Source organism: Spermophilus citellus (assembly GCF_964194105.1).
Source record: "Spermophilus citellus genome assembly, chromosome: 1".
Taxonomy (NCBI): Eukaryota; Metazoa; Chordata; class Mammalia; order Rodentia; family Sciuridae; genus Spermophilus; species Spermophilus citellus.
Window position 1 is genome coordinate 28,945,165 of NC_138182.1, and position 16,890 is coordinate 28,962,054.

At 31.5% G+C, this 16,890-nt stretch overlaps 1 protein-coding gene across 8 annotated transcripts in view; it reads right to left on the reverse strand.

Moving 5' to 3' along the window:
- Positions 1–16,890, reverse strand: part of LOC308648106 (NEDD4-binding protein 2-like 2) — a 90,357-nt gene that overhangs the window by 61,136 nt on the left and 12,331 nt on the right. For 2 of the 8 annotated variants that reach the window (XM_081292804.1, XM_081292803.1), the window contains 4 exons: positions 16,539–16,663; positions 12,018–12,106; positions 11,552–11,628; positions 8,582–8,728 (listed from right to left, as the gene is read on the reverse strand). In XM_081292804.1, coding sequence (XP_081148930.1) covers positions 8,582–8,728; positions 11,552–11,628; positions 12,018–12,106; positions 16,539–16,663 — 438 coding nt within the window. Of the gene's footprint in view, positions 1–8,581; positions 8,729–11,551; positions 11,629–12,017; positions 12,107–16,538; positions 16,664–16,890 lie in introns of those variants that run through there. The other 6 variants (XM_081292809.1, XM_081292805.1, XM_081292807.1 and 3 more) reach the window with 4 other exon arrangements.

The window sequence follows — 16,890 nt, forward strand, 5'->3', positions numbered from 1 at the left end:
AGACTGGCAATAAATAAGGATTCCTGAGAAGGCAAGAGATATGATCACCTTAGATGGGGATGGTGGCTCAAGTTCTACTGAAACAAGATGAGAGCAGAGAGGATAGATACAAATGAAGGCAGAACTCAGATTGCCGGACTCTTCAATGAATAATGTGTTTTTTCCACTAAAAGGATGCTATGAATATTTTGCAAAGTGCCCTTAGCAAGACAACAAAATAGCCAAAGAAAAATTAAACTGAGATTAAATAAGGGAAATGACTCCATGTGTATTACTTCTTAAACAAATATAAAGAATAATTATGTAATGATATGCATGAGAACCAGCAATTCTATATTGATAAATAAAGTTTAGACTTAAAAGAGAATCAAACACTAGTTGCTTTGTTTTTAAGTTTGACCCTATGGAAATGGGTAATCAAAAGGAAATCTCTGGGGCTGGGGATGTGGCTCAAGTGGTAGCGTGCTCGCCAGGCATGCGTTCGGCCTGGGTTCGATCCTCAGGACCACATACAAAGAAAGATGTTGTGTCGGCCGAAAACAAAAAAAAAATAAATATTAAAAATTCTCTCTCTCTGTCTGTCTCTCCCTATTTAAAAACAAAAAAGGAAATCTCTGTTTTACTCCACTTGCCTATAACCTAGGACTTAATTTCTTGGTTATAAATTACAAATCTGAAGACTACTGGTGTGGTAAATCTGTAACAAGGCACTGTTACAGCATTAGAAACACCAAACTAAACGGGTGAGCCTTCCTCTGTCTGTGGGACCCCATTTTCCTTAGCAAGTATCAAACATGACTAATTCATGCTCCAGCTCCATATGGCTATATTACAAACTGCCCTATAAAAATGTCTCTATTGTGATTTACTAATCACAATATTTCCTTAATATTAAAAGTTTATTGTTTTAAGGAGAAGACTAGGTCCTGAGCTAATATTCAACAAGTATTCACTGACTCCTGTTAAAAAATAAAGCTGTAAAAATACAGTAGTAACCAAGGAAGACAAGATTCATGCTTTCATAGCACTTTAATTCTTAACAAGATTATGTTCCTTAATATAATACTCTGGCTTCTGCTTGTCTTTAAACAGTAAAGGGAAGATGAGGAGGGAAAAATGCCATTATTACCACTAATTTTCTGGCCTTAACACTTGTTTTCCTATTATTCTTTAGAATTTTAAGAATATTTTTCCCAGGCTGGGGTTGTAGCTCAGTGGTGGAGCGCTTACCTCACATGTGTGAGGCATCAGGTTCAATCCTCAACACCACATAAAAATAAATAAAATGAAGATATTGTGCCATCTACAACTAAAAAAAAAAAAGTTCTGGAAAAAAAAAGAATATTTTTCCTACTATTTTTAATTAATTCAAAAGTTTAGTTAAGGGCTCCTATCTCATTCCCTAGAAATACTTCAGGTTTGCTTATATTCTAAATAAAATGTTTTAAGTGTATCTGTGCTCAATGCTCTACTGAACTATATTCCTAGAATTTCAATACCATTATGTATTGTTTTGTAGTTTCATTAACTGAAAACTACCTTAACCTACTTAAGAAATCAATGCCACTTCTTTAATAAAGTTTCTCCTATTATTTATTTATTTGTTTGTTTGTTTCTGTGGTGCTTCGGATTCAATCCAGGGCCTTGCACATGGTAAGCAAGTGCTCTATCAATAAGCTAAACCCTCAGCCCAAGTCTTTCAGATTGAGCAAAAATTGTATTCCTGGTGTGACATTTTGAAATTATAAAGAAAAATTGCAAACTACTCTTAAGGAATTAAGAAAAAACAAATAAGACCTAGTTCTTTAATTTTTTAAGTTAACTAAAATGAAATAAAGCAAATACTCCACAGTAAAAATTCATTCTGTATCTAAAAGATTTTCCTTATAGAATTTATTTAATTCAATGTTATTTATAAAGCAAACTTAAATATCTCCTTTATTTTCTTTAATTTTGAAAAGTTAATTTAAAACATCGTAAAAAGAAAAAGATGCTCTTCATTACCAAAATACCTAATTCTTCAGAAATTCAGAAAATTGACATAATTTCCATGACATCTACTACTAGCACACTTAATAAGCAGAACTACAAAAAAAAGGCCACTTTCCAAGTGTTGACCTATTTAAAGAACTACTGCCTGAAATTAATCATGAATAAAAAACCCTATTTATGCAATTTTACAATTCATTTATTGAATACTACATATTTCCAATCTGAATTAAAATAAAAAATATTAAAATAAATTTAAACATTAAAGCATAATAGCATATGTAAAAAATTCATCTGAAAAGATATGCTAAAACATGATTAACAATTATATCAATGTGTAATTTGTAGAAAATATTTAAACATTAAATAGCAGAAACTATTTTCGATCTTGACTTTTAAAAAATATTTTGTTTAGTTATAAATGGACACAATACCTTTATTGTGTTTGTTTATTTTTATGTGGTGCTGAGGACCAAACCCAGTGCTTCACATGTGTGAGGCAAGTGCTCTATACCACTGAGCCCAGCATCATCGATTTAACTTTTAAAAATAAAATTCTAAAATGGCCACTTGCAGATTTCTTCACTCAGTTTCCTTGACAAATCAACATAACTTCCAATCCTATAAATTAAAGGTACCATAAAGATATACTCAATTTTCCACTGGAATTTTTTCTTATCTTGAAAGAAATCTAGATTAAAAAAGAGGAGGCTAAGGATGTAGCTCAGTGGCAGCTCAGTACCTAGCATGGGTGAGTCCTTGGGTTCAAACCCAACACTGGAAGGGGGAAAAAAAAAAGGAAGAAATAACTGCTTTAAAGATAATGTGCAATACAATAGTGGAAATATGTCTGACCTAGATTTGTATCCCAGTTGCTTCATCTATTACTAGAGAAATTACGTTAGATAAGTTGTTTAACCTAAATTTTTGTTTCTGTATAAAACTCAAAGAAGTCAGGCACAGTGGCACATGCATATAATCCCAGCAATTCAGGAAACCAAGGCAGGAGGATTATAAATTTGAAGTCAGCCTCAGCAACTTAGCAAAGCCCTAAACAACTTAGCAAGACTCTGTCTCAAAATTAAAAAAATAAAAAGGGATGGGGATGTAGCTTATTGGTAAAGTACCCTGGAGTTAAATCCCCAGTATCAAAAACAAACAAACAAAAAAAACCTTAAAAGAATTATGAAAATTTAGAGACTCTAATAATCACATTTACACTATGGCTTAGCACTAGGATTAAATTGACAGCAGTTATTTAAATGAATGTTTGTAAATTAAGGTATTTTACTATAAAATTCCCATTGTTTGTTTGTTGCACCATCACCACACAATATGAAATATTAGCTATTAGCTTTCCTTGACAATCATTCAGCTTTTGAAGGTCAACCTCTAATCATTATGCCAAGTTTATGGGTTTCCCAACCAGTAAGTATTACAGTGACAGATTTTTTACAAATCTTCCAAGCATTTTAACACTGAAATTCTACTAATCCACAGGGCCAGGAAACTACAGAGCTATGGCCCTAAGAACTTAACTTGGTTAAGTGAGGTTCATAAGGAAAAGAGATTATATTCAGTCTTGTTCACTTACCATCCCATCATCTTCACTGAAAATGTTACGAAGCTATAGGAAGACTGCTAAACAGAAAATTGATAGAAAAAGAAAACACACACATGGGAAAAGACTATAACAGAAAAGGAAACATGATTTCTAAGATGATTACATAAGACAAAAGCGGGGGCAGATCCCATAACTCATTCCAATTTTTTTTTTTTTGGCTATACTTTGGGTGAAAAAAAAGGAAAAAAGAAAAAGGAAGAGAAAAAAAAAACGAACACCTCAGAGTTCAGAATTACAAGTGAAAAGGTGGTAACAAAGTTGTACAATAATTCCAATAATTGATAATTGCAGATGAACTACCTGCAAGGGTAAAACTAACACTAACTTTACACATCCCATATGAAATAGCTGAAACTACAATATAAAAAAATAAAGGGCTGGGGTTGTGGCTCAGTGGTATAGAACTTCCCTAGCATGTGTGAGGCACTGGGTTCAAGTCTCAGCACCACATATAAATAAATAAATAAAATAAAGGTCCATCAACAACTAAAAACATCTATTAAAATAAATAAATAAATATGTTTAAATAAACTTTACTAAAGTTGAACACAATTTAAACTTAATTTAATGTAAAAAAACAAATTATTCTTTTCTTCCTTAATTACTAACAAAGTTAAGAGGGAAACAGTCTAGTAGCTCCTCAAAATTTCTCAATCTTCCCCATTAATTTAAAAAAACAGTTTTACAGACACACACACACACACACACACAAGAAAATATTAACCATTGTACCAACACTGTCACACGAAGTCCAGTTATTCGCCAAAGCAGGTATGACATTTTATTAATGTAACTGTGACTAGTTCTAAGATTAGGGGAACTACACTATGGCTTTGTCCACGTTACCTAAAAGATTCTATTTTATCCCAGGGGCTCAGGAGGCTGAGGCAGGAGGATTGCAAGTTCAGGGCCAGCCTCCACAATTTAACCAAGCCTTAAGCAACTGAGAGAGACCTTTTGTCAAATTAAAAAACAAAAAGGTCTGGGGAATGTAGATCAGTAGTTAAGCACCCCTGGGTTAAATTCACCGTACCATACTTAAGACAGCTTACTGAAGTTAACAAATTCTGAAAGATGGATTATGATGTACAACAATGGCAGTTATCATACCTGGAATGAGACAAGGTATGATAACGACAGAGCAAAATTTTTGGAAGAGAGATTATTTCTAATATAAGTGGCTAAAACTTCTATTAAATATATAAAGAGTTAAACTTTTTCAATATATAAGATTCTAGAGAATAAATAGTTATGAGAAGAACTATTTATTGTTGAGGCTCTCTTTTTCAAAGAGTTATTTGTTCTATTCCTTCTTCTTATTCCTGTGCATAATTTGACAGTGAAAGAACTTCCATAGAACAGATTTAAAATTACTACTGACCATGTGAATATTCTCTTACAAAAATGACACAAGAGTCTAAGATAACAGGTTATCTTTCTTTTACAAGTCTTGGAAACCAACTGTTTTATAATAGTACCTTCATTTTAATAAACAAACAAAAAAGTAGTATGCCAATCTTATTTAATTGATAAAAAGAAAAACATCATCTCTTCGTCCCACTAAATTTACAAAAATACAGCTAACAGTTTTAATAGAAAAAAATTTTACTCACAAATTGTAACCTCCTAAAATTTATCTCTAAAAACCACTAACTCAAATTATCTATAAAAACCACTAACTCAAATTATCTATTAAAAAATTTTACTCACAAATTATAACCTCCTAAAATTTATCTCTCAAAACCACTAACCAAATTATCTATTAAGAATTGTCACTGTACCATAACTAAACTAAATCTTGTCATGACTAAGTAGGTAATCTATGGGGATTGTAGATATATTTTTTAAAAAAACCTCAGCCCTTATTAATTACTGTATCCATGTCAGAATACTTTAACTTCAGTAGACTGACAAATCTATCTAGTCAAGGCACTAGAGTACACTAACTACACTTCTTCAACATTTTCCAAAGAGAGCACCATTAATTTTCTTTATAAATACTCAGAAACCCAGTTTTTTACTCTGCAGTAAAAAAATTTTTAGTAAAGTCAAAACAAACCTTTCATATTCTTTGAATAAATCATCAACCCTTTCAAAACTTATATCTATATACAAAACTAGAAAATTCAATAACCTATATTAGACAACAGATAAAGAGCCTTGAAATACTCAAATCTTATCACTAAAACAAAAAAATACAACCCAATTGTTTGTAAGTAATGTTATTTTTAATAAAACCAGACAACATATAAAAAGCTAACAGTTTCTTTCAGAAAAGTTAATACTGAAAATAAAGATTACCTATTTAAAAAATAGTTACCAGAGGTTCAACTTATCAGTATTTTTATGAACAAAATTATAAAATATAGAAAACTATAAATTTGTTGATCAAAAGATAAAAAAGTTATTTTCATACTAAGTCTATGAAAAAACAACTAAATATAACAATCATACTGAACCACACTAGAAGCTGTGGGATACATCTTACTTAAACAGGATCACTAATGCCAACTTTATTTTTTGTGATACAGATGAAGTTAGAAGGTCTAGCAGTGGGGGCATTAAGACCACATGTGAGTATAAAAAAAATTTTTTTTGATGAAAAATTAGTAAATTTCTCACTTTTTTAGATTTTTAGCACCAAGCAAAGTGCTAAAATAGTGATTTTAGTATCTTCTACTTCATACTCATTCCTCCATTGTCTTATTGTTTTTTTAAAAAAAAAAAAAAGGCCACAATGCCTAAAGAAACTATTTACTTCTGCTTTGTGTTTTTTTAAAAAAAAAAAAGGGAGGTTGAGGTTGTAGCTAAGTGATAGAGTACTTGCCTAGCACATGTGAGGCACTGGGTTCGATCCTCACTATTGAATAAAAATAAATAAATAAAACAAAGGTATTATGTCCATCTGCAACAATTTTTTTTTAAATAAAAGTTTTTCAGAATGTTAAATTTCCCTGCCTCGATAAGCATTTATAATTTCTAAAAACTGATTGGTAATGATAAGTGATGTCTGGATGATTACTATTTAGTACTCAGAAGTACCAGGAGATAGAGTTGAATTTGTTATAAAATCTGGAAATTTATTTTAAACTTCATACCTAATATGAATGTTTCCTCATAATCTTTTTCTCCCAAAGGCAATCCACTTTCTCCAACTATACATTTATAATATAATTACTCCTAAATAAATTTTTTATAAAAACACATAGAAAAGGACACGTAGTATATCTAACAGTTGCTTCATCTGTCTCCAAATTCAATCCTTCTGTATGATTTTCAAACTGCTAATTTACATAATCAATAAATCCAAATACCAATAAATATTACTCTAAAAGAATATATTAAAACAATGGGTAAAGGAGATATATATATGTATATATGAATATGTACTTACACACAAAACATGAGTTAGCACATTCCCACTACATCATAGTAAGATGAACAAATATATACAAACATAAACATATGCGAAACAAGATAAAGCAAGGTAATACCTATTCAAATGTAAGCAGCACTGAATTGTACATACAAATTCTTATTTCACTAAAGGAAATGTAACAAAGACCTTGCTGACAGTACTATACCTAGTTTTCAGCCTTGGTACTTAAAAGTAATATAAAGATGTGGGATGACATTTAAAGTAAAGTTGAAAAAAACAGGAAAAGATTTTAAAACAACACATGAAGAAAAGGATAGGCTAATCTGCGATAAATTTAAGGGCCGTGAAATATCATGTAAAATATATACAGAATCATAATGGCTAATTTTTTAAAAAGTACACTGTAATCAGATGGAATTCTTCCTATAAAAAAAAAAGTAAAATCAAAGTTTAAAAAATACTTTCTAAAAATACTGCAAAATAATGCAGTAAAAGAGGTGATAGTGCTTCCTTCCTTGTACTGTAAAGAGAAATGCTCAATTATGTAGACTAAGAAAATGTCTGTTTAAAGGCAGGGATGAATTACAAGACCTCTGAAATGAAGTACATCTCAGTTTTTAATTTTCTAGTGAAGGAACATATTCACTGAAAGAAGTTCAGCTGACTCTACAGAAAAAATCAGAACTAGGAGAACTACAACATTATGTAAGACAAATCATTTTATAACAAAAGCTAAGCAACTATCCAAAATATTTTTTATATTACAATTATGCTGGATCAAATTGAACAGAGATAAGTGAAACATTATTGGAATCACCTGAGGAGCTTTTCCTACTACACAGTGACTTGTCTCTGTATTCCTTCCAGAATTGGCAAGTGTGCAGGGGGCAGAGAGATGCTTGAGATGGTTGATGACTATGTATATATTATGTGAGGAATATCCATAATATAATGGGGGAAACTCCCTAGGTGATCAATACATCATTGACTGTCTAGCATTTACTGGGGAATTGTGTTTGAACAAAGTGGTATGCTAATTACAGCTTGGAAATAACTTTGTCACATAGATTAACTACCTGAAATATAATTTTATCTGTATAAACAGGGGAATCAACTAAGGTGCCCTATAACAAATTGGTATTTCTTGTATATTTAAGAGAGTGAAGGAAAAATATTAAAATTTTATGAAAAGTTAGATTTAGGTTAAGAATAATAAAAAAACTTTTGTATGTTCCAACATATAAAATAGAAAAGCTTAAAATTCAATTGTACAAAAAAAATTCCTACATCCTATCCACTCTACTAAAGGGCTTTCATAATAACCAAAGGTATTGCCACAAAAGATTATTAAAAACATTTAAAATACAATTTTATATAATTTTTATTTGTACTTTAGAATTTAAACAACTTGCTGGGAACATCCTTTGCGAGGCACCACAGTCTTTTTATTTGAAACTATTGAAACTTCAAGACAGGCTCACTAATTTTTTTTTTTTCAAGAGCAAGCAACAAATGTTAGCTGAAAATAGCCAACTTAATGATTATCTGTGACAAAGACTTCATTATGTAAGCCTAAATAGCCTCCCCACCTCTGCCTCTCCTGTGGAGGAGGGGGTCTTTGTGTGCTTTTCTGTGATGGTTCCACTGAATTCATTACAATAGAGATGGACATTTGATATTCATAACGATCCAACATCTGAGCAATCTTCTTTCGAGACACACCATGTTTATTCCTCCTACCAAAAAAGAAAAAGATTTTAAATATTTTATTTTAGCATGTATATTCTTAGAGATTACCCTATTTTAAAGACACAGAAACCAGATTCTAAATAACATTACGAAATAAATACTGATATATTTCATTTACTAACATTTTATACAAAAAGATTTATATTGGCTGCCTCATGGTAACATGTTAGATGACTACACATTCTTCACACAGAACTACCTATTCACCAAGCACGGTAATGCTTGCCTATAATCCTGAAAACTCAGGAAACTGAGACAAGTCTGAGGTCAGCCTCTGCAACTTAGCAAGACCCTGTCTCAAAATAAAAAGGACTGGGACTCAGTGGTAAAGCGTCTTTGGGTTCAATCACCAGTACCTTAAAAAAAAAAAAAATCCAACTATTCATTCAGTGACCCAATGAGTATATATCCCCCCTTTTAATAACAAAATCAAAGATTATTTTAAAAAATATAATCAGGCTCAGTGGTAAAGCAGTTGCCTAGCATGTATGAGGCTCTGATTCGGTCTATCCACAGCAGAGCCAAGAATTAAAAAGAAAACAAAAAACCAAAGATTATGAGGTATTTTGAGTATTACAGAAAAATTGCATGGACTTTTAGGACTCATAAAAACATCTTTTAGGACAGGTTCCTATTACATTTTAAAATTTATTATCAATACCATACTAAGAGACAACAAATTGGCATCTCACAAACCCAATGTTGAGTTAAAGAAACAAGACAAATATACTCTATGATTCTAGTTTGAAAAAAGGCAAAATTAAACTATTGTATTAAGGTAGAGCTACTATGATGAAAGTTTAAAAGAAAAGTCAAGGAAGTGACTATGATTACCCAAGTAAAAATAGTAATTAGCTTTAGGGGATGAGAGGTAATTGTGACTGGAAAGAGGAATGTAAAGAGCTCTAAGGCACTAGTAATGCTCTCATGACAAGGATGATGGCTAAATCCATATCTGCTTATAAGAATTTGGTTAAGCTATATATTTATATTTTAAGTACTTTTCTGTATGAGTTTATGACAACAAAAAGTTGTTTAAAAACTATTCTTGACTGTCAAAGAACTTCAGACAATTTATTTCACCCTCACAGTTTTCTGTAACCTGATTTGGACGTGGAAACACTCAGAAACATATTTTACACTTAATACTATAGTTCTCAATTTATTAATGCTTTTTTTATTTTTTCCTACAAAATGGCTGCAAAAAGAAATATTTACTTTTTAAATCTGATGTTTACATTCAAGACATAAAAAAGCAAAAAAGAGAACGTAGAAAAAAAATACAAGAGATTCAAGCTTAAAAATTGGCAAGATATGACTAAATCTACAAGGTACAAAATCAATGATTCACTTCTATACAATTCTATTCAATTACTTCAAAAGCCAAATTATGCTAGCTATCATAACAAACTGGCTTTGTTATTTAACATCAAATTACATTAAGAAATTAATAAATTTCAACAATCCCTCAAATGTAAATGAAACTATAACTATGGGACAATTTACACATACACTTATTTAGTATAACTTAAAAAGTTTTAAAATGTCTCCATCTTTCTACCTCAGGTGTGATACATATACACAGCTAGGTAGGCAAAAATGCCAGATATTAGTATACAACTCATAAAACTCAGAAAAGTTGTCAAAGGAATAAAAGGCAAGGGGGAAAAGAATTAAATTAGTCAGATCCCCAAGAATAAAAGCTTTAAGACTAAGGATGTAGCTCAGTGGCAGAACATGTGCGTACCATGTGCAAGGCTCTGGATTCAATCCTCAGCACCAAATTTAAAAAAAAAAAAAGGGAGAAAGGCTTAAAGTTGAAAAAGGGCAAACTGAAGTGGGAGGGAAAGAGTTATGGTTACATAACTCTTGAATATACAGAAACCACTGAATTGTATACTTCAAATATATAAAATTTAAGTAAACAACAGAGCTATTTCCAAAAAATGGAGAATGAAAACAATGTGATAATTCAATGTGATGTGAGGGGAAAAGGATAAAGACAAACATAAACTGAAGAGCTGTGTTTTAAGTACTACAAATCCACAATCTCTCACAAGTCTTGAAATCTAATAAGTTCTGAAAACTCAGTTTTCTGTTAACTTGGATAGCAGAGAAACCTAACCATACCTGTACTCAGCAACACAACCTTCTCAGAACTGACATTAGATTGTATAGAATCTTTCTTATTTTTAGATTGACTAGTCATGATTTGGTGAAGAAATACTAAGATGTTTGACTATGACATGCTGCCCCAAACTCCATAGGAGTTCTGTGACTACATATATGCATTATATTCTCTTCCTAAAACCCAAAAAAGTCAGAATTCCAAGACATACTAATTATAAAGAACTTGGTATAGAATTTTGAACCTATAGTAGTAAAGGTGGAAAAGAAGGAACAAGAGGAAATCACAAAGTAAAAAGGTAATGATGGGGCCTAAAAAGTAAAGTTGAAGGAGGAAGGAAAAGGCAGAGAATTAACCTAGCTAAAAACAGAAGGAAAAGTCCTAATTTTACCCTCAAAGTTTCCTGGATCTGCAAGAGCATTTAATAAACTGAAATCGTGTAGGAATTCACATTAAGAAAAAGCAACACACATTTAACAACAAAAATTAAATAAAATTCAGTAAGGCAAAGCTCCTCAAAAACCTTTAAGTCAATGTTTCTTTTAACAGAAAATAAAAAGTTATGGTCTCTATTTACAAGTAACAAAGATGACGAGCAAAAATGCTAGGAAACAAATTGACCAATGTAAAGGCAAAAAGAAAGAAAAAAGAGAAGGATTCAATAAAAATTCGAGTGCCTTACTTTTCTAATTCTTCAGGATCAAATTTCCACCAAGTTTCAGGTTCATGAAACTCTACTCTGTATCCTTTTCCTATGGCCTACAAAAAGGAAAGGAAGAAAACAAAACCCAGAGAATAGTTCTTAAAGTAAAAAAGAAAGCAGACAGATAAAAATTTCATTTAGACAATTACCTCTAAATTTGTTCAACCAAAAAAATACTACTTCATAAAATAATATGGTTTGTAAAACTTTAAGACTACTCAACTGGACAAATTCCAGTTACCATCCTCAGGTCTGGGAGAACCAGTAAGACTAGCATATTCCTTCATAAGCAAAACTCCCAATTTCTTAAAAACTAAGCAAACCAACAAACCTCTTCAGAAAATAAAGACAAATATTTTAATAATATGATCAACTTAACTAAAATTTCAGAATACAAAGAATTGAAAATTAAAAAATTAAAATGCTTCTCATATCTCATATTTACCATTTCCACATAAGGTTTCATTTCCCAAGCTTGGGTATTAGTGTTGTCTATTATAACTGGAGATCTTCCCTGATCGATAGCTTGTTTTGCTGAAATAAAAAATAAATTTAAAAAACCAGAAATATTAGGTTAAAATACATAAAATTTAAATTCTCATTAAGAAAAAATACCACATCTCTGTATTTAGAATCAAAATTGCACAATTTCTCAAGTCAGTGCCATGAAAAAAACAAGGATTCCACTAGATTACAAAGGAATTAAGTGGGCTAGGGTTATATAGCTCAGTTGGTAGAGTGCTTGCCTTGTAAGCATAAGGCCTTGGGTTCAATCCCCAGCACCAAAAAAAAAAAAAAAAAAAAAAAAGGAATTAAGAGACATAACCACATGCCAAGTGTATTCTCTGAAGTGGATGCTGGTTTTAACAAACTAGCTGTAAAAAACATTTTGAGGGCATTTTGTTAACTTACAGCTAATTAAGTCTTCAGTCCAGAGCTAACTTTCATTTATAGGAAATAAAGAAGGTAAATGAACAAGTTATAATTGATATGGACTGAGTATGAGAATAGGTGAAAATTTACTAAAATAGGAAGATAAAAATTATTCAAACACCAAGTTATAAGGCAGTAGTTGCATATTATCTTAAATAGGTCAAAATATAGGAAGGGCAGGATGATCTACTAAGATGCTGCAAATGTTTATCTACAGGTGGTGAGAATATTTACACTTTATCTGTATTTTCTAATTTTCTACAATGTACCAATAATGCTTCTGAAATAAGAAAGACATACATATTTTAAAAGTTATAGATTTATCATTACTTTCCAATATAACTTTATACCAGGTGGCTAAATACCATAGTTCAACTGACTTTATGGATTTCTTAGGAATATTATTTTCAAAAGGGAGTTGAGGTAGAATAAAACTTTCCTAAACTGTATCTTCCTATTCCAAAGCCATTACGTAAGAATCATTGTCACAGCAAGCCACTGTCAATGACGTGTATATAAAAAAAGAACTTCCAATAAAACGTAAAAGGCTAAGGCAAAATGCATGTGAGACTCAGAATTCAGACCAATAAGTTCAACATAATGAAAACATTTAAACAGAAATTTAGGGCAAATGGAATTCTAAAGGTTAGTTAAGGAGTAATGACTATGGTGGAATACATACTTGGAAGATATTTCTAAACACCAAAAGAAATTTAGAAGGCCTTATCATCTATAAGTGCTGGCTTGGGGCTAGCACCAAGATGCTATCACCTCCCAGTGTTTCATCTCCAATCATAAACAGTATTCAAATCTTCCACTTAAAATCTTATTAATAAGTTTCTTAATATCTAAAGTTAGACTTAAACATACAAGGAGTTATATTCAAGAATAGCATATAATTTTTGACTTGGGAGTAGAGATTATCCTCTTTCCACAAATAATCCAATATCACAATCCACTGCATTCCATGAAACTAGAACACCTAAGTAAACGTTTGCTAACCAAATAACAAAGAGTGTTCTTCAACAAATTAACTACCGTACTATAAGAAAGAAAAATGACACTTTGAAGATGTTTTCAATTTGTAAGTGTTCTAAATGTCAATTCTTCTAGTAATAAATAGGAGGATGAAAGATTCTCCCATAATGGTGCCTGGCATCTAAAATTATTCAATAAATATTTGTTGAAAAGGGTAATTTTGCCCAAATAATATGCCATGCTTATAACTCAAAATGTCTAACAATTGCTAGACATGATTACCTTGGAAGAGGTAAAAATCACCTTGGAAAAAGCCATATTTGTTTCATTGATGATAAAACCAGTAGTTTATTCAGACACCATTATAACATTCAGCAGGTATAACTAGAATAATTCACATGGCATAAAAATTTTAATATTCTACTTAAATATTGCAAAAAGGAAAAAAAAAAAGTCTCATACAAACCTCCCAGTCCAAATGTACACTGGTTCTGCCCACTATCTTTATTCATTCCATTTTTAGCCTACTTTAGACCAATAATTCCAAACATCTTTGGAACTATAATGTCATTATTTGATTTAAAAACAATGACATTTAAAAAATTAAAAGAGGGGCTGGGGATGTGGCTCAAGTGGTAGTGCGCTCGCCTGGCATGCGTGCGGCCCGGGTTCGATCCTCAGCACCACATACCAACAAAGATGTTGTGTCCGCCGAGAACTAAAAAATAAATATTAAAAATTCTCTCTCTCTCTCTCTCTCTCTCTCTCACACACACACACACACACACACTCTCCTCTCTCACTCTCTTTAAAAAAAAAAAAAATTAAAAGAATTTTAGATTTTTATGCCACTGTCTGGATTTGGAGAAATCCTAGGAGGTCACAAAGCCAATATATGCTGAGAATCTCTTAAGTGAAATGCTTGGGACCTGAAATATTTCAGATTTCAAGAATTTTTCAGATATTGGAATACTTGCATAGACTTTACAAGATAAGCATCTCCAAACTGAAAATCTAATATCCTAAATGCTCTAATACCTGAAATTTTTTCAATGCTGAAATGATGCTCAAAAAAGTTTCAGATTTTGGAGCATTATGGATTAAGATTTTTAGATTAGGAATGCTCAAATTTATTTGTCAGTCAACATTTAAACATTCCTGTGAAAACATGAACTGTAACAGAAAACTTTAAACTCAAAATATCTTCACTGATATTCCTTATTCTAAAAAATCAATAATCAAAAAAAAAATCACTCGTGTTTTTCCTATATATACTATAATTATGGCCCACCCTAGTTGGTAGCTTTAGTTGTAAGGAAGTTCCTCATTACAGAAGAATTCTAGCCCCTAAATATGAAAGGAACAACAGACCTAGAAAATCAACATTTTGTAACTGTTGCCTGATTTAGAAAATAATATAAGGTTGATAGGAAAGTTGATAATGGGGAGAACAGGCTGTCCCTTTGAACTATTTTCATCAATTTTGCCATCAATATAAGAGTAGAACAACCAAACCTGTACTTGTTTAAAAAAAAAAAAAAAAGCTGAACATAACCAAGACTCCAATGTAGAACTAATTTTCATTTACAGAAAATGCAGGAGAAAGATATACAAATTAATTGGCTAACAACAAGTTAAATGGCTACCAAGACAACTACAGGATGTAAAACATTCTACAGGCACTAGAGTTTTAGCTCAGGGGTGGAGTGCTTGCCTAACATGTGTGAGGCACTGGGTTTGATTCTCAGCACCTCATATAAATAAATAAATAATAAAGGTCAACTGACAACTAAAAAAAAATTCTATAGGACAAACAACCCATTTTTTATAATAGCATGAGAGTTAAAGAGAGAAAACTACAAAGATTAATTAAAAGAAACATAAAACCAAGTCTACTGAGGACCTTGTTTGGATCCTGATTCAAACAAAACAACTATTAAAATCTTAATAACAAAAATCTGGGTGATAGGTATATGAGATTCATCATACTCTCAACGCTCTGGGTTCAAAATTTCTTATAATAAAAGCTATTTGTTTGATCAATACATTCATCTTTTAAAAATAACTTCTAGTATCTGAAATTTACTTACATAATTCTAGATCTAGATCAATGGTTTTTAATTCTGACTGCACATTAGAATCACCTGAAGAACTTCCAAAAAATAAAAAGAAAAAAGAAAAAATCCTAATTCCTAAGCCCCAACCCATGTCAACTAAGTCAGAATTGCCAAAGAAGAGGCCCAGTGATAACTTGTTGTTTTAAGAGGTTCTCCCCAAGTGATTCCCCCCAAATGTGAAGCCCTGGTTAAGAACCACTGTTCATGATGAAAAGAAATTGATTCGTGTCCTCTAAAAAACTTATTAAGTAGATTTATTTTTATTTATTTATTTGTTTTTTTTTTTTTTTTTAGTTGTAGGGGGAAACAATACCTTTATTTTATTTTTATGTGGTGCTAAGGACTGACTGAACCCAGTGGCTCAAGGATGCTAGGCGAGTGCTCTTACTTCTGAGCCACAACCCCAGCCCTTTAAGTAGGTTTCTTTTAGAACAATATCAATAAGAAAAACCTTTCCCTCCCCAGTGCTAGGGATCAAACCCTCAAGCAATACTAGGCAAATACTCTACCACTGAGTCATATCCCTAGCCTGAAAAATACTTTTAATATTCATAGGTATTTTAGTAAAATTTAGAAAACATTAGCACTATTCTCAGGAAAATAACTTTTAAAATATACATCAACAGTATCAGAGTTCTAAAAATTCATTCATAAAGCCTATCAAAATATCCCATATCTCTATTATTTTGCCAGCTTATATCAGAGTACACTACAGTTGACAAAATGTTTTATGTAAATTCTCTGCTTTTCACAACAACCTTCATCAGGTAGACAAGTATAATTATCATCAACTCTTAGAGAAGAAAAAACTGGGTCTCAAGCTATTAAAAATGGTTGCCAAAGTCACTTAGCAGGTAAAGTCTAAGTCAAAATAAAACTTAGGTCTTCTGACTCCCTAGTCAAATATTCTATCCCAGGAGACTTGGCCCAAAACAAACCTCTGTTCTGGTTCCAGTCATGGGCATCACCAAGTTGATTAACATTATACCTGTACCCATCTTGATGGTGAAAATAGTCATCAGTGCTGAATACAATGCCATCACGACTCTGACCAAGCAGAATTCTGTTAACAAAAGAAATCATAAAGGTGCCATTTATAAAATCTATAACCACCAAAAGAAACCACACAGGAAAGATTTTTTTTTTTTAATCTTTAACCATATTTCAAACAGAACAGCACAGGAGCTGAACAACCTCAATAAGCTTTCCAATTTTAAGCATCATGCTTAAATCTATACAATTACAGTCAATTTCAAAAACTTTTAAAATCAGCATTTGTATTGCAACTTT